Raw genomic sequence first — 19,233 nt, 5'->3', positions numbered from 1 at the left:
AAAAAAAAATTGCCAGGCGGCGGCGGCGCACGCCTCTGATCTCAGCACTTGGGAGGCAGAGCCAGGCAGATCTCTCTGAGTTCGAGGCCAGCCTGATCTACAGAGCGAGATCCAGGACTGGCACCAAAACTACACGAAGAAACCCTGTCTCGAAAAACCAAAAAAAAAAAAAAAAAACCATAAATTCTCCCAAGACCTAAACACTTAAGAGTCCCATACAACCTGTGTAGTTAAACCATTGAGAACATGTGCTTTTGTGTGTAGTATCATTACTGTTGTTATTGATGAGTTGAAGTAGCTTTATAAGGTAGGAAGGTTGTCGAAACAGTGTCTATCAAATGCAGAAATCAAACACTGCAATACCATGATGAAAACCTTGTCATTTAATTAGATTTGCTACAAAAAGCATTAATCTTGGCTACCTACCCATTGCCCTCCTCCACACAGCCATCTGCCTTCACATGCACAGAGCACAGGAACCCAGACACGCACCTCCCAAGATTAATGGGAAGAAGTGACATTAAATGGACTCAGCCTCCTCCACACAAATGAAGCAGGGTGAATAAAAATATTTTTAAGAAGATTTTGTGGAGCTATTATCTTTGGCGGAGTAAGGGTGGAGCCGGAGCCGGGGCACGGTGAGGTGTAGGGATCTGTAGGGATCTCGTAGAGATCAGAATCTGCCTGAGGAGCACAAAGCCCATGGTTCCCCGAGAAGGGTGCTATGTCTAAGGGCACAGGACTAGGATTGGCTGGGCTCAGCGTTGTCTCAAATGTACACATGATGGTAAGGGAAGCTAAAAGTCCTTTCTCCTCATCCCCGTCTCCTCTAGTTCCAGACAGTGGGCATGGAGCTCCCGAGGGAACAGACTCAGTTCTCCCAGGATTCCATCTGATTCCCAGAGCTTCCGGGAGGCAGCGAGGGGCCGTGCTCAGGGCTTCTTCTCTCCACCTGTGAGCACCAGAGCCTGCAGGATGTCCGACAGAGACACAATGCCCTTGACCACATCGTTCTCATCCACCACCACCAGACGGTGAACCTGGCACAGAGCAACGCGAAGCAGTGTTAGTGCCAACTTCAGTTAGGGTGAGCGCCTCGGTCCCGGCCCTCTTTGAAAACACCATTCTCCAGGCCACTCCCCACGAGTTGCTTGAGGGGGGCTGGCCTCCTACCTCCGCTTCCACCAGCCTGTTAATGATGGTTTCCAGGGTCTCGTGTAGGTAGCACTTGAGAACACCCTCAAAGTAGTGGGACCGATGTTGGAGGGCTTTCGTCACGGACACATCTAGGTTGTTGTAGGTCTTTTCTGCTGCCAGATTCTGGAGGTGGGGGTGCACTTGAAATGGGGCCCGTTCCCGAACCCTGGACCAACCCAGTCTCGCTAGAGAGACTGAGGCACGCCTCAGCTCTGCCCACAAGCCAGAACCAGTCTGTTCAGCTACTGTCCAGACAGGATTCGGAGCACAGAAGCGGCTGACATAGAAGAAGACCCCCTGCTGCTCCCCGCCCCTCCCTCCCCGCCCCTCCCCTGTCACTCACAATCACATCGAACTTGGAGTAGATGTCCACCACACGCCCTAGGGAAACAGAGGCAGCTCAGAAAAAAAAAAAAGAAAAGAAAAATATCTGGTAGCCAAAGCTCTTTCCACCCACAGGCTCGCCTTCCAGCTGAGCTGAGAGGAAGCAGGTTTTCCCAGAGCCCGGAACCACACTCCGCCCCCCTTCTTTCCCAGTCGCTCACCTTTCTCATCCACCACAGGCAAGGCGGAGACTCGGTGTTGAACGAAGATGCCTAGCGCCACGTAGACGGGCGTGGTCGTGCGCACCATAGCGATGTTGGCATAGGTGCCGATCTGTAGCTCTTCCAGAGACTTAGACATGAACTCGGGCTTGGGGAACTCAGTGATCTGAGGGAAGAATCATCGGCTTTCAGGGGGCTCTGTGGTAGAGCATGAAGTGCTGGGTTCAATCCTCAGGACCCAAAACACTGACTCGGCTTGACTTTTAAGGCCCCCCCAATTTGCTGAGTGTGTGCCTCCAATCCGGCAGATAAGACATGCGAGCTGCATTAAGTGCACTTACAAACAACTTGAGGAACTTGAGGATGCGCTTGTGAGTAAGGATGTACAGGGTGTTGCCTGACTCTGGGTCAATAACCGGAAGTCTGTGGATCTTATTTCGAATTAATGAAGACACAGCGTCAAACAAGCTACGAAAAGGTAGAAGGTCAAGGTTAGGTTCCACAGCGTTAAACTGTACCGCTCCTTACAATGTGTTTACGGACAGGGAAACCTCGTGGTCCGAGGAAAGGGCAGTGCTCAACCAGACTTAAAGTGGAGTGATGTGGCTGGGTGTGGTGGTTTATGTCCCGCCAGCGTGAGGACAAGCAGAAGAATTGTAACTCGGGCCAGCCTGAGCTCTGCAGTAGGATTACGATCAAGGCCAGGCTTGGCTATGGGGAGATGAGGCACGGCTGTGCACACTGGAAGAAGTCCTCCCTCTCCCTGCTCCGGCCTCCAGGGGTTGAGGGATGGACACACAGCCGGAACTGACCTGGCATTTGGAGAAATGCAGACGAGTGGCTTGAAGGAGTCCTGGAGGTACACCTCTGGAGGGAAAGGGGTGGTTCATAAAACACTGCCCCGTAAAGTGGCTCCCAGGAACCCCTCCATCCCTCCATCCCTCACCACCTCCATTCCTTACGTACCTCTCCAAGTTTCTATCTTGTGTTCTTCCAGCTCATAGATCTGCACCTAGAAGCAGAAGCAGCAGATCAGAGACTTGCTCTCCCTTTTCCTTAACCCAGGGGCTTTGCTTGGAGGGAAAACCAGGCATGATGGGCACCAGGTGAGGACCAGAGGTAGGGTGTGGTTTGCTCTGGAGGCTCACTGCCTTACCAAGGCTGACTTATAGTATCGGTGCAGGATATTGATGAAGTCAGTGATGGTCAGCATTCCTAGAAGCCAAGACAAGAGCCCTCAGCACAGCTCAAGGCATCTTCTCGACCGGCAAAAGATGCCAACGGGCATGTTCCAGAAACTTCTGCTTACCCACAAAACTCTGCTTCTTACTATCCCACAGAGGGGCAGCTCGAACACCGTTAGTCACCAGGGCAAAGAAGGCTTTCTTCACCTAGAGCCAAAAGAGTAAGATCCTAAGGCGCTAAGAAAGCAGGGTTGGCGTGTGGAAGTATCAAGTGTGGTGACGGGGACGGAACCAGCGGCTCTGGGGAACGGAGAAAAGGGACCTGACCCACCTGCAGGGAAGTATCGAACACAACCAACTTGGAACTTGTAGGGATCAGGTCGTAGCAGCGGTGAGACTTCATGAAGGAAGTGTACACACCGTTGTTCGATTCCAGGGTCTCTGCACAGGGGAAAAGTCGGAAAGGTGGTGTCTTTTCTTTTATGCAAGAACTCACAATCACAAGAGATAGAAATAAAAAAAAAAAAGAGTTCTAGTTTCTCAACTCCGAAGGAAGGGAGTTTTGGTTTGTACTGTTTCTCATCTTTTCATTAGAGTTTTTCTTCCTATTTAACATTTTTCATTTCTCTTTTCTTAACGAAGATGAGATATCAAGCAAACTTCTTTACATTTGTTGACAACCTGCAGGTGGGGAACTCCTGGTTCGGCAAGGACATCTCTAACAATGCCAAGTGCTCACTCTCCTTGGCCGGAACGATCAGCACCACGGTGTGAGTCAGAAACCCTCAGGGAGGGCCTGGCTACATTCACCTCCATTCTTCTGGTTTACACATTTCTTTTCTTGCTTCTTAAATAACTGTAAGGTCTTTGGTTTTGATTTTTAAATAATTTTTTTCTTGTGTGTATGGGTGTTTTACTTGTATATCTGTGCACCATATGTGTGCCTGGTGAGTGATGAGGCCAAGAGGGAGTTGGAGCCCCTGAGAGGTACTGACGGTTGTAAGCTGTCATGTGGGTGCTGGGAATTGAACTTGAGTCCTCTGGAAGAAAAGCCAGTGTTCTTCTGCTGACCCAACTCTGCAGCCCCTTCATTTTCTTGAGATAGAGTCTTGCTATGTAGTCCTGTCTCGCCTCAAGCCTGTAGTAATCTTCCTGCCTTAGTTCTCCAAGTGCTGGGATTTCAGGCATGCAACGCCATGCCTGGCAGCCCGTGTTTTTTAACTGCTTGCTCTACACTGGAAAGGCAACCCTGTAAAACAATACTCTGGATGTTCTATGTACTATAATATGTACTTAAAAGTGCTGCATCATTTAACATCCCACCCCTTTCCCCCCTTTTTTCAAGACAGGGTTTCTCTGTGTAGCCCTGGCTGTCCTGGAACTCACTGTAGACCAGGCTGGCCTCCAACTCAGATCTTCCTGCCTCTGCCTCCTGAGTGCTGGGATTAAAGTCGTGTGCCGCCGCCACCACCACCACCACCACCACCACCACCAACAACAACAACAACCTGCATCTCTGAATGCTTATTGTTCTATTAAGTATTATCCTTGTGTTTTAGGTGAGAAAACACATGCAGACCAGTTAAATGAACTGTTCAGGTCATATCACTGAGTGAGTGGCAAGAAATACGCTGAGCCCTGCCTAATTCTGTACTAGACTCCCAGCACCCCAGCTGGTTTTTAAAAAATTATTTCTAGCCGGGCGGTGGTGGCGCACGCCTTTAATCCCAGCACTCGGGAGGCAGAGCCAGGCGGATCTCTGTGAGTTCGAGGCCAGCCTGGGCTACCAAGTGAGCTCCAGGAAAGGCGCAAAGCTACGCAGGGAAACCCTGTCTCGAAAAACCAAAAAAAAAAAAAAAAAAAAAAATTATTTCTAAGCAGGGCAGTGGTGGCGCACGCCTTTAATCCCATCACTAGTGAGGCAGAGGCAGGCGGATCTCTGTGAGTTCGAGGCTAGCCTGGTCTACAGAGTGAGTTCCAGGACAGGCACCAAAGTTACACAGAGCAACCCTGTCTCAAAAAAGCAAAAAACCATGTGGTGGTGGTCTTGCACACCTTTAATCCCAGCACCTAGGAGGCAGAGGCAGGGGGATGTCTGAATTGGAGACCAGCCTGGTCTACAGCCAGTGCTATAGCAATGCTGCCTCAAAAAAAAAAAAAAAAAATCTAGTAGTTTTTTTCTCCCAGTGCTAGGGGGCAAACCTAGGTAACGCAAGGCAAGCACCACACCAGTACACTGCATTCCCAGCCCTCAATATCTCGGGACAGGCTTTGGGACGGGCTAGTTCTGAAAGCAGAATGAAGCCCAGATCCCCATGTGTCTCTCCAGTGATGAGATTATAGACAAACACTACCACACGTGGCTCCTATCAGTTTCATTTTTATTTTTGAGGCAGGTTCTCAAGTAACACAGCAAGACTCAAACTCCCTATGTAGCAAAGAATGACCTTGAGCTGATCTTCCTGCCTCTAGCTCTTACAGGTATGAAATAATACACCTACTGAGGGAATATCTCTTGAGGGGCCTTGACAGTGCTTTTTTTTTTTTTAACTTTTCATTTTTATTTATGTGTACGGGTGTTTTGCCTGCATGCCTGGTATCCTTGGAGGCCAACAGATAGTTGTGAACCACCATATGGTTGCTGGGAATTGAACCCAGGTCCTCTGAAAGAGCAGCCAGTGCTCTTTGCCACTGAACAATCTCTCCAGCCAGTGCTTTTTTTTGAAGCCAGGGTCTTACTATATAGCTCAAGCTATGTAGTGACCTCTTAAAAGGAGAGGAGAGAAGGGTCATGTGGCTCCTGGGCATGATAGCACACTGAGACTAGGTGCATTCGTGTGGGTGCTGAGAATTGAACCTGGGTCCTCTGGAATGGAAGTCGGTGCTCTTACCAGCTCAGCCACCTTGCCTCTCTTTTGACAGGTCACTAGGAAGGCAGGAAGCACCACCTCCTTCCCGAGGTATAGCCCAAGGTCCTGGGTGGAGCAAACACACTACAAAGCCGTCTCACACCTTGCCTGGCCTGAGTACTGGGATCCCAAGTGTGCACCCCGCACCCAGACTGCTCTTGTTCCTGTGCATGCTCACACTGCCGCTCGCTCTCTGACTTCATTTCACTTTCCATCATTACCTTCCTAAAAAGACAAGAATTGTGAGCTCTCTTTCCAAACCAACATCAAGTACCTTCATTTTGCAGCCCCCATCCTTCCGGGAGTTAAATCCTAATGCTGGTTACATCAGTATTTAAACCATTTTGACCAAACAGTCATTGTCAGAGCTAAGTTAAATAAGAACCTTTTTCTTGGAGCTGGGGAGATGGCTCAGTGGCTAAGGCGACATTGCTTTTCTTCCCAGTGCCCACATCAGACGGCCCACACACACCTGTAACTCCAGCTCCAGGGACATCAGACACCTGTGGCCTCTGTGTGGTCACCTGCACTCAGATGTGTACACACACACAAGTACACATAACTGAAAACAATAATAAGTAAATAAAAGCCATTTTCTTTCTTTGGCACTTTCTTTTTTTTTTTTTTTTTGTTTTGTTTTGTTTTGTTTTGAGACAGGGTTTCTCTGTGTAGCTTTGCGCCTTTCCTGGGACTCACTTGGTAACCCAGGCTGGCCTCGAACTCACAGCGATCCGCCTGCCTCTGCTTCCCGAGTGCTGGGATTAAAGGCGTGTGCCACCACCGCCCGGCCAAAATATGGTTTTTTACTTGAACATATTACATTATTATCAAAGTTCTGCTCCCTGTACACTGGTTTTCCCTCCAGTTGGACCACCTTTTAAGTACTCTCTTTAGATGTCTGCTAATCTTGGTTTAAAACAGGATCAGGAGCTGGGCCATGGTCAGTGAAAAGGGGCTTACCCCAAGTGTCAGAACCTGTGTGAAAGCCTGGGAAGCACAGACAGAGGAAGCCAGGGTAAGCTGATGGCAGACAGTCACAACTGTCGAGTTGTGGTTTAGGGAGACCCCCCCCTCAGTAAAGAAGTGGGGAAGAGTGACCGACAGAAGAGACCTGATATCAAGCCCAAGCCTCCACATGCGCCCGTGGCACACCAGAAACAGGCTTCCAATTCTATTTCTGCACATTTTATCTAAATCGTATCTTAAGTGGGAACACTTGAATGCCAACTGGAGGCTCTAAATGCATAAACGAGGTTGTTGATTGTGAGCCATTTAGAGAACATCCAGTACTTGTGTTTGTAGGATTTCCTGTCAAGGAGAGTCTACAGATGATCCTTTAACCCTGAGCCTGGAAGACTGAAGTCTTTTCTGGTTAGTATTCTGGAGGCTGAATGGGGGAGGCTCAGCATCCAGTATAGTTTACTTCAGGTTCTGGTTTTCAGTACAGTGTGTGAGCTGCTCTCCACACCCGGAGTCTGGGTGGGAGGAACCTGGGTGGGAGGAACCTGGGTGGGAGGACCCGCAGCTCAGCAGTACGCCACGAGACAGTCGGTCTTGGGATGTCTGTTCCTTATACTTTCAAACTTTCTTTACTGTTAACTACAATGCACCATCCTCAGGTCAGCTAAGTCATTTAATTATCTCCCACACACTTTCCAGCTTCCACAACCCATTTCTTTTCTTTCTTTCTTTTTTTTTTCTTTTTCTTTTTTCTTTTCTTTTGGTTTTTCGAGACAGGGTTTCTCTGCGTAGCTTTGAGCCTTTCCTGGAACTCACTTGGTAGACCAGGCTGGCCTTGAACTCACAGAGATCCGCCTGGCTCTGCCTCCCAAGTGCTGGGATTAAAGGCTTGCGCCACCACCGCCCGGCGCCACAACCCATTTCTACAGTTCCCTCCCCTGTTCTTATTTTTGTAGGTTTGTACTAAAAAAGAAAAAGTCCTCTAGGGTAGTTGTGTGTGCATGCATACATGTGCACCTGCCAAGGCGTGTGAGGACCGCCTCGTGCAGCTGGCTCTCCCCTCCCACCTTTTGAGGGTCTGGGTATCAAGCTCAGGTTGCCAGGGCCCGGAACGGCAAGCAGCTTTACCTGCTGGGCCTCATCAGCCCAGGATTTTGATTTTGATTTTATGTTCATGCAGTCCCTGTAGCGGCCAGAAGAGGGCATCAGATCCCCGGGAACCGGAATTACAGACAAGACCTTGTGAGCTGCCATTGGAGGTAGGAAAGGAAACCAGGTCCTCTAGGAGAGTGCGTTCTTAATGGCTGAGCTATCTCTGAGCCCTTTGTTCTGTTTCTCAAAGGAGGACTGAAGGTGGATGTAGGCACTCAACCTACCATGGTAACTGGAAGACTTCCATTGTTTCTCAAACATGAAAACCCAACTCACAGATACCAAGACAGTCTTAGACACCAGCCGAAGATATACTACACCGAGTTAGATGCTATCATTATAAGTCAGAAGCCCACACGCGTATTGAATTTGGATTTCCCAGTTTTAAAAATAATTTAAATCACTTTCCAAATTTAAAAACTCTACAAATTTTCATAAAAATCCAAATTCTCAGTTTCTTTACAAAAATGAGATCTGGCAAAAATAAGTCTTAATTGAGCAGATATAGATAGTTGCTGTCTCCTTTTAAGTGGGACACAAGATTTATAAGTTGTTGCTTGTCATATTTAGTCCACCTCATCTGCTTCATCCACATAAACTGAGTTTCTGCTGTCTGCCTTGGAGCTACCACAGACGTACTCAGAAACACACAACAGGCATTGATATCATGTGCAGTATTCAATGATGAAAAGTCATCTAGATGATGTAGCCTACAATGACACTGATTTGTTTTTTGTTTTTCAAGATAGGGTGTGGTGGTTTGAATAAGAATGGCCCCCATAGAATCAAGTTGAATGCTTAGGGAGTGGCATTAGAAGATGTGGCCTTGTTGGAGCAGGGGTAGCCTTGTTGGAGGACATGTCTCTCTGCGGGTAGGCTTTGGGGTTTCAAAACTCCAAGCCAGACCCAGTGGCTCTCCTTCTTTCTGCTGCCTTTGGATCAGGATATGGAACTCTCAGCACCACGTCTGCCTGCAGGCCACCATGCTTCCTGCCATGATGACAGTGGACTAAACTTCTGAATTGTAAACCAGGCCCAATTAAATGTTTTCCTTTATAAGAGTTGCTGTGGTCGAAAATTGGGAATCCATCTACCTCAAGACCCAGCCATACCACTCTTGGGCATATACCCAAGGAATGCTCAATCACATCACAAGGACACACGCTCAACTATGTTCATAGCAGCATTATTCGTAATAGCCAGAACCTGGAAACAACCTAGATGCCCATGGATTAAGAAAATGTGGTACATATATACAATGGAGTACTACTCAGCAGTGAAAAACAATGACAGCATGAAATTTGCAGGCAAATGGATGGAACTAGAAAATATCATCGTGAGAGAGGTAACCCAAACCCAGAAGGACAAATATGGTATATACTCACTCATAAGTGGATACTAGATATAAAGCAAAGAACAATCAGATTGCAACCCACAGATCCAGGGAGGCTACATAGCAGGGGGGACCCTAGGATGACTGTGGCTTATAATAAGTTTTGGTTTTACTCAATCACTGGGCAAGCCTTGATGAAACATTTCACTATTAGGATAAGAATTTGTACTGTATCAAGCTGATAATAGAAAAATAAATTAATTAATTAATTAAAAAAAAAAAAAAAGAGTTGCTGTGGTCATGGTGTCTTTCCACAGCAATAGACACCCTAACTAAGACAAAGGGTTTCTCTGTGTAGCCCTGGCTCTCCTAGAACTCACTCTGTAGACCAGACCGGTCTCAAACTCAGAGATCCACCTGCCTCTGCCTCCTGAGTGCTAAGATTAAAGGCATGCAAGACCACTACCCAGCTGATTTTTTTTTAATCCAATAAAACAGAACAACTTAAAATTCTTGTCAAAAACTCACAGAAGTCTTATTAATATGTCCTTGGATTTTCTTGGATACTGGGCTTTTTTTTTTGCTGTTTGAGACAGGGTTTCTCTGTGTAGCCTTGTTTGTCCTGGAATTCATCTGTAGACCAGGCTGGCCTCCAACTCACAGAGATCTACCTGCCTCTGCCTCCCTTCAAGGCATGCACCACTACTGCCCAGCTGACGACCTCTTTTTAAAAATGTTGTGTTTCTGTACATCTGAGTGTGCTACTGGAACCCTGTTTTTCCCACGTATGCATGTGAATGTCTGTGCACATGCATGTGTGTGTGGAAACTCAAGCTTGATGTTAGGTGTGTTCCTTGATCAATCACTCTCCTTCTACTTCATTTACTGAGCAGTCTCCGTAGTCTTTATGAGTCTGGACAACAATTTGCTCTGGGGAGCCATCTTTGACTCCTGAGTGCTGGGATTACAGGCCATGCCTGCTCAGCGTTTACCTGAGTTCTGGAAATCCAAACTCCAGTCCTCACACTTCCAAAGCAAGAGCTTTCCCACTGAATTTTGTTTAAACCAAGGATTCACAAGCATCTAAAAAGGTGTAGGGGTGGAGAGATGGCTTCTTGTTCTCACAGAGGACCCGAGTTCAGTTCTCAGCCTCCACACATGGTGGCTCATAAGCATCTGTAACTCCAGTTCTAGAGGATCCAACACCCTCTCCTGACCTCCACAGGCACCAGCACACACACGATACACAGATATGCAGGCAGGCAAAAAACACTCATACACGTAAAATAATTTTTTTTAGTGTAAAATAGTGACCCACATTGTCCCCCACACTAAACATAGTACAAGGAAACAAACAAATGGACGACTGGAGGAAGGTACAGGGAACCTGTACACAGAACAAAACCTCGATAACAATATAATATACTCAGGTAAAAGAACATTTCATCAGCAAACAGGTAAAAGACATTTTTATAAAGGGAGGGCTTGGGGGGGGGGCTGCAGAGATGACTCAGAAGACACTGGCTGCTCTTAAGAGGACTCAGGGCCATTTCTCAGCACCTACATGGTAGCTCACAACTGCCTGTTAACTCTGTGTCAGGATCCAACACCCTCTTCTGGCCTCTACAGGGACTAGGCACACATGTGGTACACAGACATACATGCAGACAAAAAACCTCATAGACATAAACAAACAAAATGTCTTTTAAAATCTATAAAGGGATTCCAGGCTGGGGTGTACCTCAGTTGTCAGAACACCTGCCTAGTGTGCACAAAGCCCTGGGTTCAATTCCAGCCCTGCAAATTGGCATCGTTGTGCTTAGGGGGTGGAAGACAAGATGATCAGAGGTTCAAAGCCATCTTCAGCTACTGTCTTAGGGTTTCTGTCACTGTGGTGACACATTGTGACCGACAGCCCACTGGGGGAAACCAAGGCAAGAACTCAAACCAGGAGGGAACTTACAGCCAAGAGCTAATGCAGAGGCCATGGAGGGGAGCTGCTTACTGGCCTGCTCAACATGGCTTTCTTAGATCACTCAGGACCCCAGGGATGGCACCACCCACCATGGGCTGGGCCCTCCCACATGAATCACTAATTAAATGCCCTACAGGCTTGCCTGCAGCCCGATCTTACGGAGTCATTTTCTCAGTTGAGGTTCCCTCCTCTGAGATGACTCTAGCTTGAGTCAGGTTGACATAAAACTGTCCAGCACAGCTACAAATCAAATTTAAGCTCAGCCTGGGCTACACAAGACCCTGTTATCTAAAATAGATATGTGTGTGTGTGTGTGTGTGTGTGTGTGTGTGTGTGTGTGTGTGTATCCTAAGTATCTGAAAGGTTCTGTGTAGGAGGGCCAAGATCTAAATAGTAAGTAAAACTCACAGAAACCGAAAATTGTTGACATAGAGGGTATAATCAAGTGCTGTTCCTGTGTGGGGTCTAGAAGAAGGTATCGGGTGTCATTTTCTATCATCCTCCACCTATTCCTCAGAGGCAGGGTTTCTCCCTGAAGCTGGAGCTTGTTTTCACTGTCAAGGTACAACCAGCAAGTCCACATGATCCTTCTGTCTCGAACTCCCCTGGAGTTTGGGCTACAGGCTATGTGGAACACCTAAGGCTATGGGATCTGAACTCCAGTCCTCAGGATTGCATAGGACATACTCTTAAAACACCGAACCGAGTCATCTCTCCAGCCCCACTACATAATCTCTTGAAATTTATACTCAGTCTGTATTTTAATCTTTTGGGAAAATGTGTGTCTAACGCAATGAAGGTAAAATTCTTAGGAAAAATAAGAGTGCTTCCAGGCAAATCCTTTCCCAGAGAAGTGGCAAATTGATTCTTTCATTCATTTGTGTGGCTGGGGCTTGAACCTATGGCTGCCCACATGCTAGGCAAGTGCTCTGCCACTGAGCCACATCCCCAGACATCCTGCCTCTTTCCCTAGACAGTCAAAAGGATCGCCGAAGACAAGGTCAGGCTACGGCTCTCACATGTGGACTCCTTTCCTCAGCTGACTTTGTGATACACGTACCTTGAGAGTGTTCATTCTCCGGAGCTGGGGAGCTCTCTAAAGCGACCTGGAAGACAAGAAAAGCACAGTCACCTTAACTGAGACTCCACACTCTCTTGGCCTCACATTAGAAAAAGGCTACTCGGGGCCGGGTGGTGGTGGTGGTGGTGGTGGTGGTGGTGGTGGTGGTGGTGGCACACGCCTTTAATCCCAGCACTCGGGAGGCAGAGGCAGGCGGATCTCTGTGAGTTCGAGGCCAGCCTGGACTACCAAGTGAGTCCCAGGAAAGGCGCAAAGCTACACAGAGAAACCCTGTCTCGAAAAACCAAAAAAAAAAAAAAAAAAAGAAAAGAAAAAGGCTACTCGGAAGGCTAATGTGGGAACAGCATCATGAACTTGAAGCCAGGCCTGCCTGGGCTACTATATAAACAAAACTCTGTCTCAAAAAGACACACACACACAAAGCTGGTATGGCTAGGGATACAGATCAGTGGTAGAATATGTGTGAGGCCCTAAGTCCAATTCCCAGCATTGTTTAAAAAAAAAAAAAAAAGTACAGCAGGGCAAGGCTCTTCAAGAAATATTACTTCAGTTGAGTGTGGTGGCGCCTACCACGTTGGAGGTGAAGAAGGGAGAATCAGGAGCTCCAGAGGAGCCTTGGCTACACAACAGATTTGAGGTTAGCCTGGGCTACATGAGACTCTGTCTCAACGTCCCCTCAAAAGACAGAAAGAAATAATACCTCAGCTAGTCTTTCTAACAACCCTGAGGCAAACCCTTATTAAGAGTAGAAGAGAGAGTCACGAGTCCGTACGGAACCTCCTGCCCAAGCTCACAGGGCCGCGTAGGAACTCCAAAGCTCATGTGTCTTGTTTCTTTGGTTTTGGTTTTTCAAGACAGACTTTTTCTGTATATCCCTGGCTGTCCTGGACCTCACAGAGATCCACCTGCCTCTGCCTCCTGGGACTAAAGGAGGGCGTCACCACCACCCGGCAGAGCTTACTTTTTTTTTTTTTTTTTTTTTTTTAAGATTTATTTATTATGTATACAGTGTTCTGCCTGCATGTTTGCCTGCAGGCCAGAAGAGGGCGCCAGATCTCATTACAGATGGTTGTGAGCCACCATGTGGTTGCTGGGAACTGAACTCAGGTCCTCTGGAAGAACAACCAGTGCTCTTAACCTCTGAGCCATCTCTCCAGCCCCCAGAGCTTACATTCTTTTTTTTTTTTTTTTTTTGAATTTTTTTTAAAAGATTTATTTATTATATATATAGGAGAGGGTGCCAGATCTCATTACAGATGGTTGTAAGCCACCATGTGGGTGCTGGGAATAGAACTCAGGACCTCTGGAAGAGCAGTCACTGCTCTTAACCTCTGAGCCATCTTTCCAGCCCCCAGAGCTTACATTCTTATAGAACACACTTCTAACGAAATATTAGGTCTTTATTTGTTGGTTGGTTGGCTGGTTATTTAAGGTAACATTTCAACTGTAGACTAACAAAGCTGAGATTAAACTTGAAATCCTCCTGCCTTAGCCTTCCTAGTGTCAGGATTACAAGTATATATTACAATGCAAAACAAAACATTAAGTCTAAGCTGGGCGGTGGTGGCATACGCCTTTAATCCCAGCACTCGGGAGGCAGAGCCATGCGGATCTCTGTGAGTTCAAGGCCAGCCTGGTCTACAAAGTGAGTTCCAGGACAGGCTCCAAACTGGGAACCCTGTTTCAAAAAAACCAAGAAAAAACAAAACAGGGGCTGGAGAGATGACTCAGCGGTTAAGAACACTGGCTGCTCTTCCAGAGGACCTGAGTTCAATTCCCAGCAACCACATGGTGACTCACAACCATCTACAATGAGAGCTGGTGCCCTCTCCTGGCCTGTGGGCATACATGCAGACAGAACACTGCATACATAATAAATAAATAAACCTTAAAAAGAAAAAAAACATCAAGTCTAAAAACAGCTGTGGTAGAGCATGTTTGTAATATCAGCACTTAGGAGGCAGAGACAGTGGGATCATAGCGAGTGTGAGACCAGCCTGGTTTTCATAGTGAACTTCAGACTAGCCAGGGCTACACAGTAAGAATCTGTCCCCCAAATCCCAAAACAAGAGTTAACACTAAAAATCCTGGGCTGGGTGTGGTGGTACACGCCTTTAATTCCAGCACTGGAGGCAGAGGCAGGTGGATCTCGGAGTTCAAGGCCAGCCTGGTCTATAGAGCAAGTTCCAGGATTACCAGAGCTACACAGAGAAACCCTGTGAGTGAGTGAGTGAGTGAGTGAGAAAGAGAGAGAGAGAGAGAGAGAGAGAGAGAGAGAGAGAGAGAGAGAGAGATATCTTACACAGAAGATCATTCACAGAGCTCTCACTAGAACATTTGGAAATTGTATTGCTATCTAGGAACCCAGGAGGGATCATGAAAATGTGTATCTCCTGTCATCCATACTTTGGCTCCATCTGCTCTGGGTGATGTCCCCTACACACAGAATCATTTCCCTTTCATAGCTTATGCAGTGGTACAAAGTGAAAGGCCTTGGGTTGAACCTACAGAGATGGCTGGCAAACGGGGTGAAGTGGGCAGGACCCCAAATCTCCCTCCAGGACACTGAGACGAGCAAGTGCATTGAGGTGAACAACTAATCCTCTTCTTCTCTGAGCTTGATAAAACCAGCAGCGTGGTCTGGCTTTTCTGGCAAGACTCATTGCCAAACAACAGCCTCACTGCTTAAAACTGGAGCAGGCGCTTCCCCAGTAAAGATGCATGCATCCGTCTCATGATCTACACAAAGGCACAGGCAGAAGCAGCTACTTCTGAAAGTGACGGCACCCTCCTCTCAACCCACATCACACTGTGCGCACCGTCACGTAGGGCGTTATCTACAGAAACAGATTATAAATTCCCAGAAGCCTCCACTACCTTATACCTTGTGTTTGACTGCCCCAGCATGGGGCACTTGACAGAATTTATAGTTTAAAGAAATTCTATAAATAATGATGTAAACCTAAGACCAAGAGATGCACAAGATACACAGGTAGAGATATGGATATCAAGCCGGGCGGTGGTGGCGCACGCCTTTAATCCCAGCACTCGGGAGGCAGAGCCAGGCGGATCTCTGTGAGTTCGAGGCCAGCCTGGGCTACCAAGTGAGCTCCAGGAAAGGCGCAAAGCTACGCAGGGAAACCCTGTCTCGAAAAACCAAAAAAAAAAAAAAAAAGATATGGATATCAAAAAAGGCGTCAGAGATGTTCTAGTTTCTCTTCTGTTGTGTGGTAAAACAACCTGATAGCACTTTGCAATTTAGGGGAGAAGGGGCTTATTTTTGGCTGACAATTCCAGGCTACAGCCCATCTTTGTGGGGAGGCCACAGCAGCAGGAACTTCAGACAGCAGACTGCATCGCATCCAGTCAAGGGCAGAGAGGAAGGAGTGGATCACGCCCCTTAGCCCGCTGTGTTCCCATTTGTCCGCTCTTACACGGTTTAGGACCTTCCACCTAGAGAATGGCACTGCCCACGGTGGGCTAGGTCTTCCCACATCGATTAACTGAGACAATACTCCACAGACACGCCCACAGGCCAACCCAATGTGACAGGCAAACCCTCATTGAGACTCTCTTCCCAGGTAATTCCAGGTTGTATCAAGTTGACAAAGCTAGCCGTCACAGACACAGTTGAACATGCTTTTATCCTGTTTCTCCACAAGTGGGCAAATTATGTCCACTCACCTCTTCTTTCACTAAGACGGGGGACAGAGGGCCCCGTTACAACTCCATTCCCAGTGCTCAGGAGGTGGAGTTGGAAGGATCAGGAGTTTATGACCAGCCTCCGCTACAGAGTGAATTCAAGGCTAGCCTGTGCTACATTAGACTCCGGCTCAAAACAATAACAACAAAAACACCCAAAACAAAACGTTTTAGGGAACCAAGACTATATCACTTATATTTATACACAGGTATAACGTATTACTACAGAGAGGCTAGGTCTGATACTAAGACAGAATTGCTTTCCAAACTCCCCATCTACGTTTCCTGTTGTGTGCCCATCACATGGTCCAGAGACCGTTCATAATACTTACTTTAATACAGAATATTGTCCTTCACTCCTGTTGCTAGCCTGTGACAGTTTTTCCTTTTCAGTGCAACTCTGCTGTCTTCCTAGTGTCTGGGACTGTCGTCCTTCCGTTCCCCTTAGCACGTAAGGGCTCGCGATGTTAAACTGGTGTTGAAATGCCTCAAATCCCTCTCGGTTCATTTTTCACAGCCCTCACTTAGGCTTCCGCTTCTCACCCCTGCACTGCCTCCAAGCTTTCATAAACCTTCACTGGATGGTGCTGGAGCACTGAACCCACAGTTGTGGGCGGGCACTGAGCCACACCACGAGCTGCACAGCATTCTAGTCTCCTTGCCCCACATCTCCTCAGTTCTCTAACCAAAGTCGCTCTCAAGATACGATCTAAATATCTAAAGATATTTCCATCTCTAGCCACGTAAAAATACTTCCCAAGGCTTGCAAGACGGCTGGAGGAGTGAAAGAGCTAACCTGATAAGCCGGATGACCTGAGTTTGGTCCCCAACCCCACTGTCATGGCAGAAGGAGAAAACTAATTCCAGAAAGCTGTCCTCGGCCTCCTCATTTATTCCATGCCACCTGTGCACCCCGTCTTTCTTTCCTTTCTCTTACACACACACACACACACACACACACACACACACACTACAATTCAAAACTTAAAAACTTACTTTCTAAGTGACTCAGTCTATTCACAGAAAGCTGTTAAGAATATTCTCAAAAGTACACTCACTGCCTTGCTCATTAATCTTCCACAGGCTCTCTTATTTCAAAAGTCAGAGCTGGGAATGGTATTTATACTGAGGCAGAAGATTTGAGCTACCTACTGAGAGCCTGTCTCAAAAAAAAATTATGTGTGTGTTGTGGGGCGTTTACCCACCACCTCCACAGTTCCCCGGAGTTTTCTTGAGTGCAAGCAGCAGGGAATATTAGATAGAAGGATTTATAGCAGAGAATCTTTCAGAGATAAACAGATAGAAAATAAAGAATAGCCTCGAGAGGGCCTGGAACCTATTCCAATGGGCCCTGACTGTCTCTGGCCCAGAATTTTTATAGAGACGCCAAGGGGTGGAGCAAAAGACCTCCTCCCCCAGCACAGCCAAGTGCAAACCATCTCAGACACCTGCACTCAGGCCCTCTATTCGGACCTGCTGGGTAAAGCCACGAGGAACCCGAGAATGGGCTCCCACAGTGTGTAACTTAGCACAACATACAATACATCCAACTTGGTCTTGGCTGACTCCACCCCCCACCCCTGTTTTTTCAAGACAGGGTTTCTCTGTGTAGTTTTGGTGCCTGTCCTGGATCTTGCTCTGTAGCCCAGGCTGGCCTCAAACTCACAGAGATCCACCTGCTTCTACCTCCCCTAGTGCTGAGACTAAAGGGGTATGCCACCACTGCCGGCAGCTTTTTGTATCTTGATAGTACTTAGTATACAGTCTGTCTACCTTAACTAACATCTCTCTCCTTCTGCCTCTCTGTCTCACTCTCTCTGCAACCGGTGTATATAGAAAGCATAAGGGCTAAATTCAGAAATATACATAAAAACTATAATAATATAGTTTAAAAACATTATAGCATAATACATTTACAAGTAAAAAATAACAGCACTGTTTTAATTTTAATGTAATTAGACTACTTTTACTTAAAATGCTCTGTCTGTAGAAAACGGAATCCTTGCATGTATGACTTTCCTATTGCATACCACTTTCCTATTGTATCTGTTTTCTTCTTTGTAAGTTATTTATTACTACTCTGCAGGCAAAGGTGTGGCGCAAAAATTACTCTGGGCAAGTATTTGACTCAAGAGGAGAAAAAAATTGGGAAGAGCGAACCTGTAGGTGTTACTCGGCTACACAGTGGTTGTGTGTGTGTGTGAGAGAGAGAGAAGGGGGGGGGGGAGAAGAGAGAGAACCCAAAGCTGCCCGCAGAGGATACACATACCCAAACTGCCCACAGAGGATACACAGTTAAAACTCTGGAGCAGGAAGTCGATGGGAGGGTTTTCAGAGTGCTAAAGAAAGGCTCCTGAGAAGGAGGGAGGTCAAGCAAGTAGCAGATAACCTGCAGCATCTGTAAGAGGTGACAAGGACTTCCCACCATTGGTCAAGCTGCTCGCCAAGAACGAGCTGTGTCAACACGCATGCATAGCGTCACTGATCAGGACACGACCTGAACTTGTTCAAGGGACACAGTGGCCTCTTGGATTCCTTCCTTTCGGAAACCGCAATTCTAGAACTTATAAAGGAATGTAGCCTGGCTGGATGCAGTATAGTCTTTCAGACGTCCGTGCCAAGAAGTGCAGTAAACAGTTGCACAAACGGGGTCCCGGAGCTCCCTGCAAGCGGGGCTCACAACCCCGCTCTCATGCAAACTTCTGAAAGGGCTCGAGGCACTCACGGCCAGGGGGCCAAGATCACGGCGGCGTTCGTGGGCTCCAGACTCACAGCCCGGTTTCCCAGGGTACCGCGGACGCCAGGCAGGGACGGGTGCGGCCCCGTCGAGGCGCCCACCGAAACGGAGGAGGGAGTCCGGGACTCCATCACCAAGCCCGGCCCTCCCCGGCTCCTAGCGGGGGTCTCCGGCTCCACAGCGCCCCCCGCCGCCCTCCTGCGCCACTCACCGACTCCATTGCAATCGCCCGCCAGTTCCTGAGCTTAGAAAGCTCCCTTGCAGCAGACCCCGCCCCACTTCCGGTGCCCGCGTCACTTCCGCCTACGTCAGGCCATCTCAGCCCCAGGGCGGAAGGCAGGGAACCCACCCTTCCGGCAGTGGCTGAGCCTGGTGTGGACAACCTCCCTCCCTCCCCCCGCCCGGTCCTCTAGGACCTTAAGATCTGGCTAACGACGAGGGTCATGGGACGGAGGCGC

The 19,233-nt window shown here is 47.7% G+C and overlaps 1 protein-coding gene across 1 annotated transcript; it reads right to left on the bottom strand.

The window, feature by feature from the left end:
* Positions 1–360: 360 nt before the first annotated feature.
* Positions 361–19,085, bottom strand: Prkag1 (protein kinase AMP-activated non-catalytic subunit gamma 1). Its single transcript, XM_028891895.2, has 12 exons — positions 18,987–19,085; positions 12,316–12,361; positions 3,258–3,367; positions 3,052–3,133; positions 2,899–2,957; positions 2,709–2,754; positions 2,555–2,609; positions 2,084–2,210; positions 1,743–1,908; positions 1,541–1,578; positions 1,174–1,320; positions 361–1,040 (listed from the first exon to the last, which is right to left on the bottom strand). Exons 1-12 carry the CDS (start codon positions 18,993–18,995, stop codon positions 933–935), a joined length of 993 nt encoding a protein of 330 aa, XP_028747728.2. The 5' UTR covers positions 18,996–19,085; the 3' UTR covers positions 361–932.
* Positions 19,086–19,233: the final 148 nt, after the last annotated feature.

This window comes from Peromyscus leucopus, chromosome 20, assembly GCF_004664715.2.
Source record: "Peromyscus leucopus breed LL Stock chromosome 20, UCI_PerLeu_2.1, whole genome shotgun sequence".
NCBI lineage: Eukaryota > Metazoa > Chordata > Mammalia > Rodentia > Cricetidae > Peromyscus > Peromyscus leucopus.
Note: the sequence above shows the minus strand (reverse complement) of the source record. Positions and strands in the feature narration are given on the sequence as shown.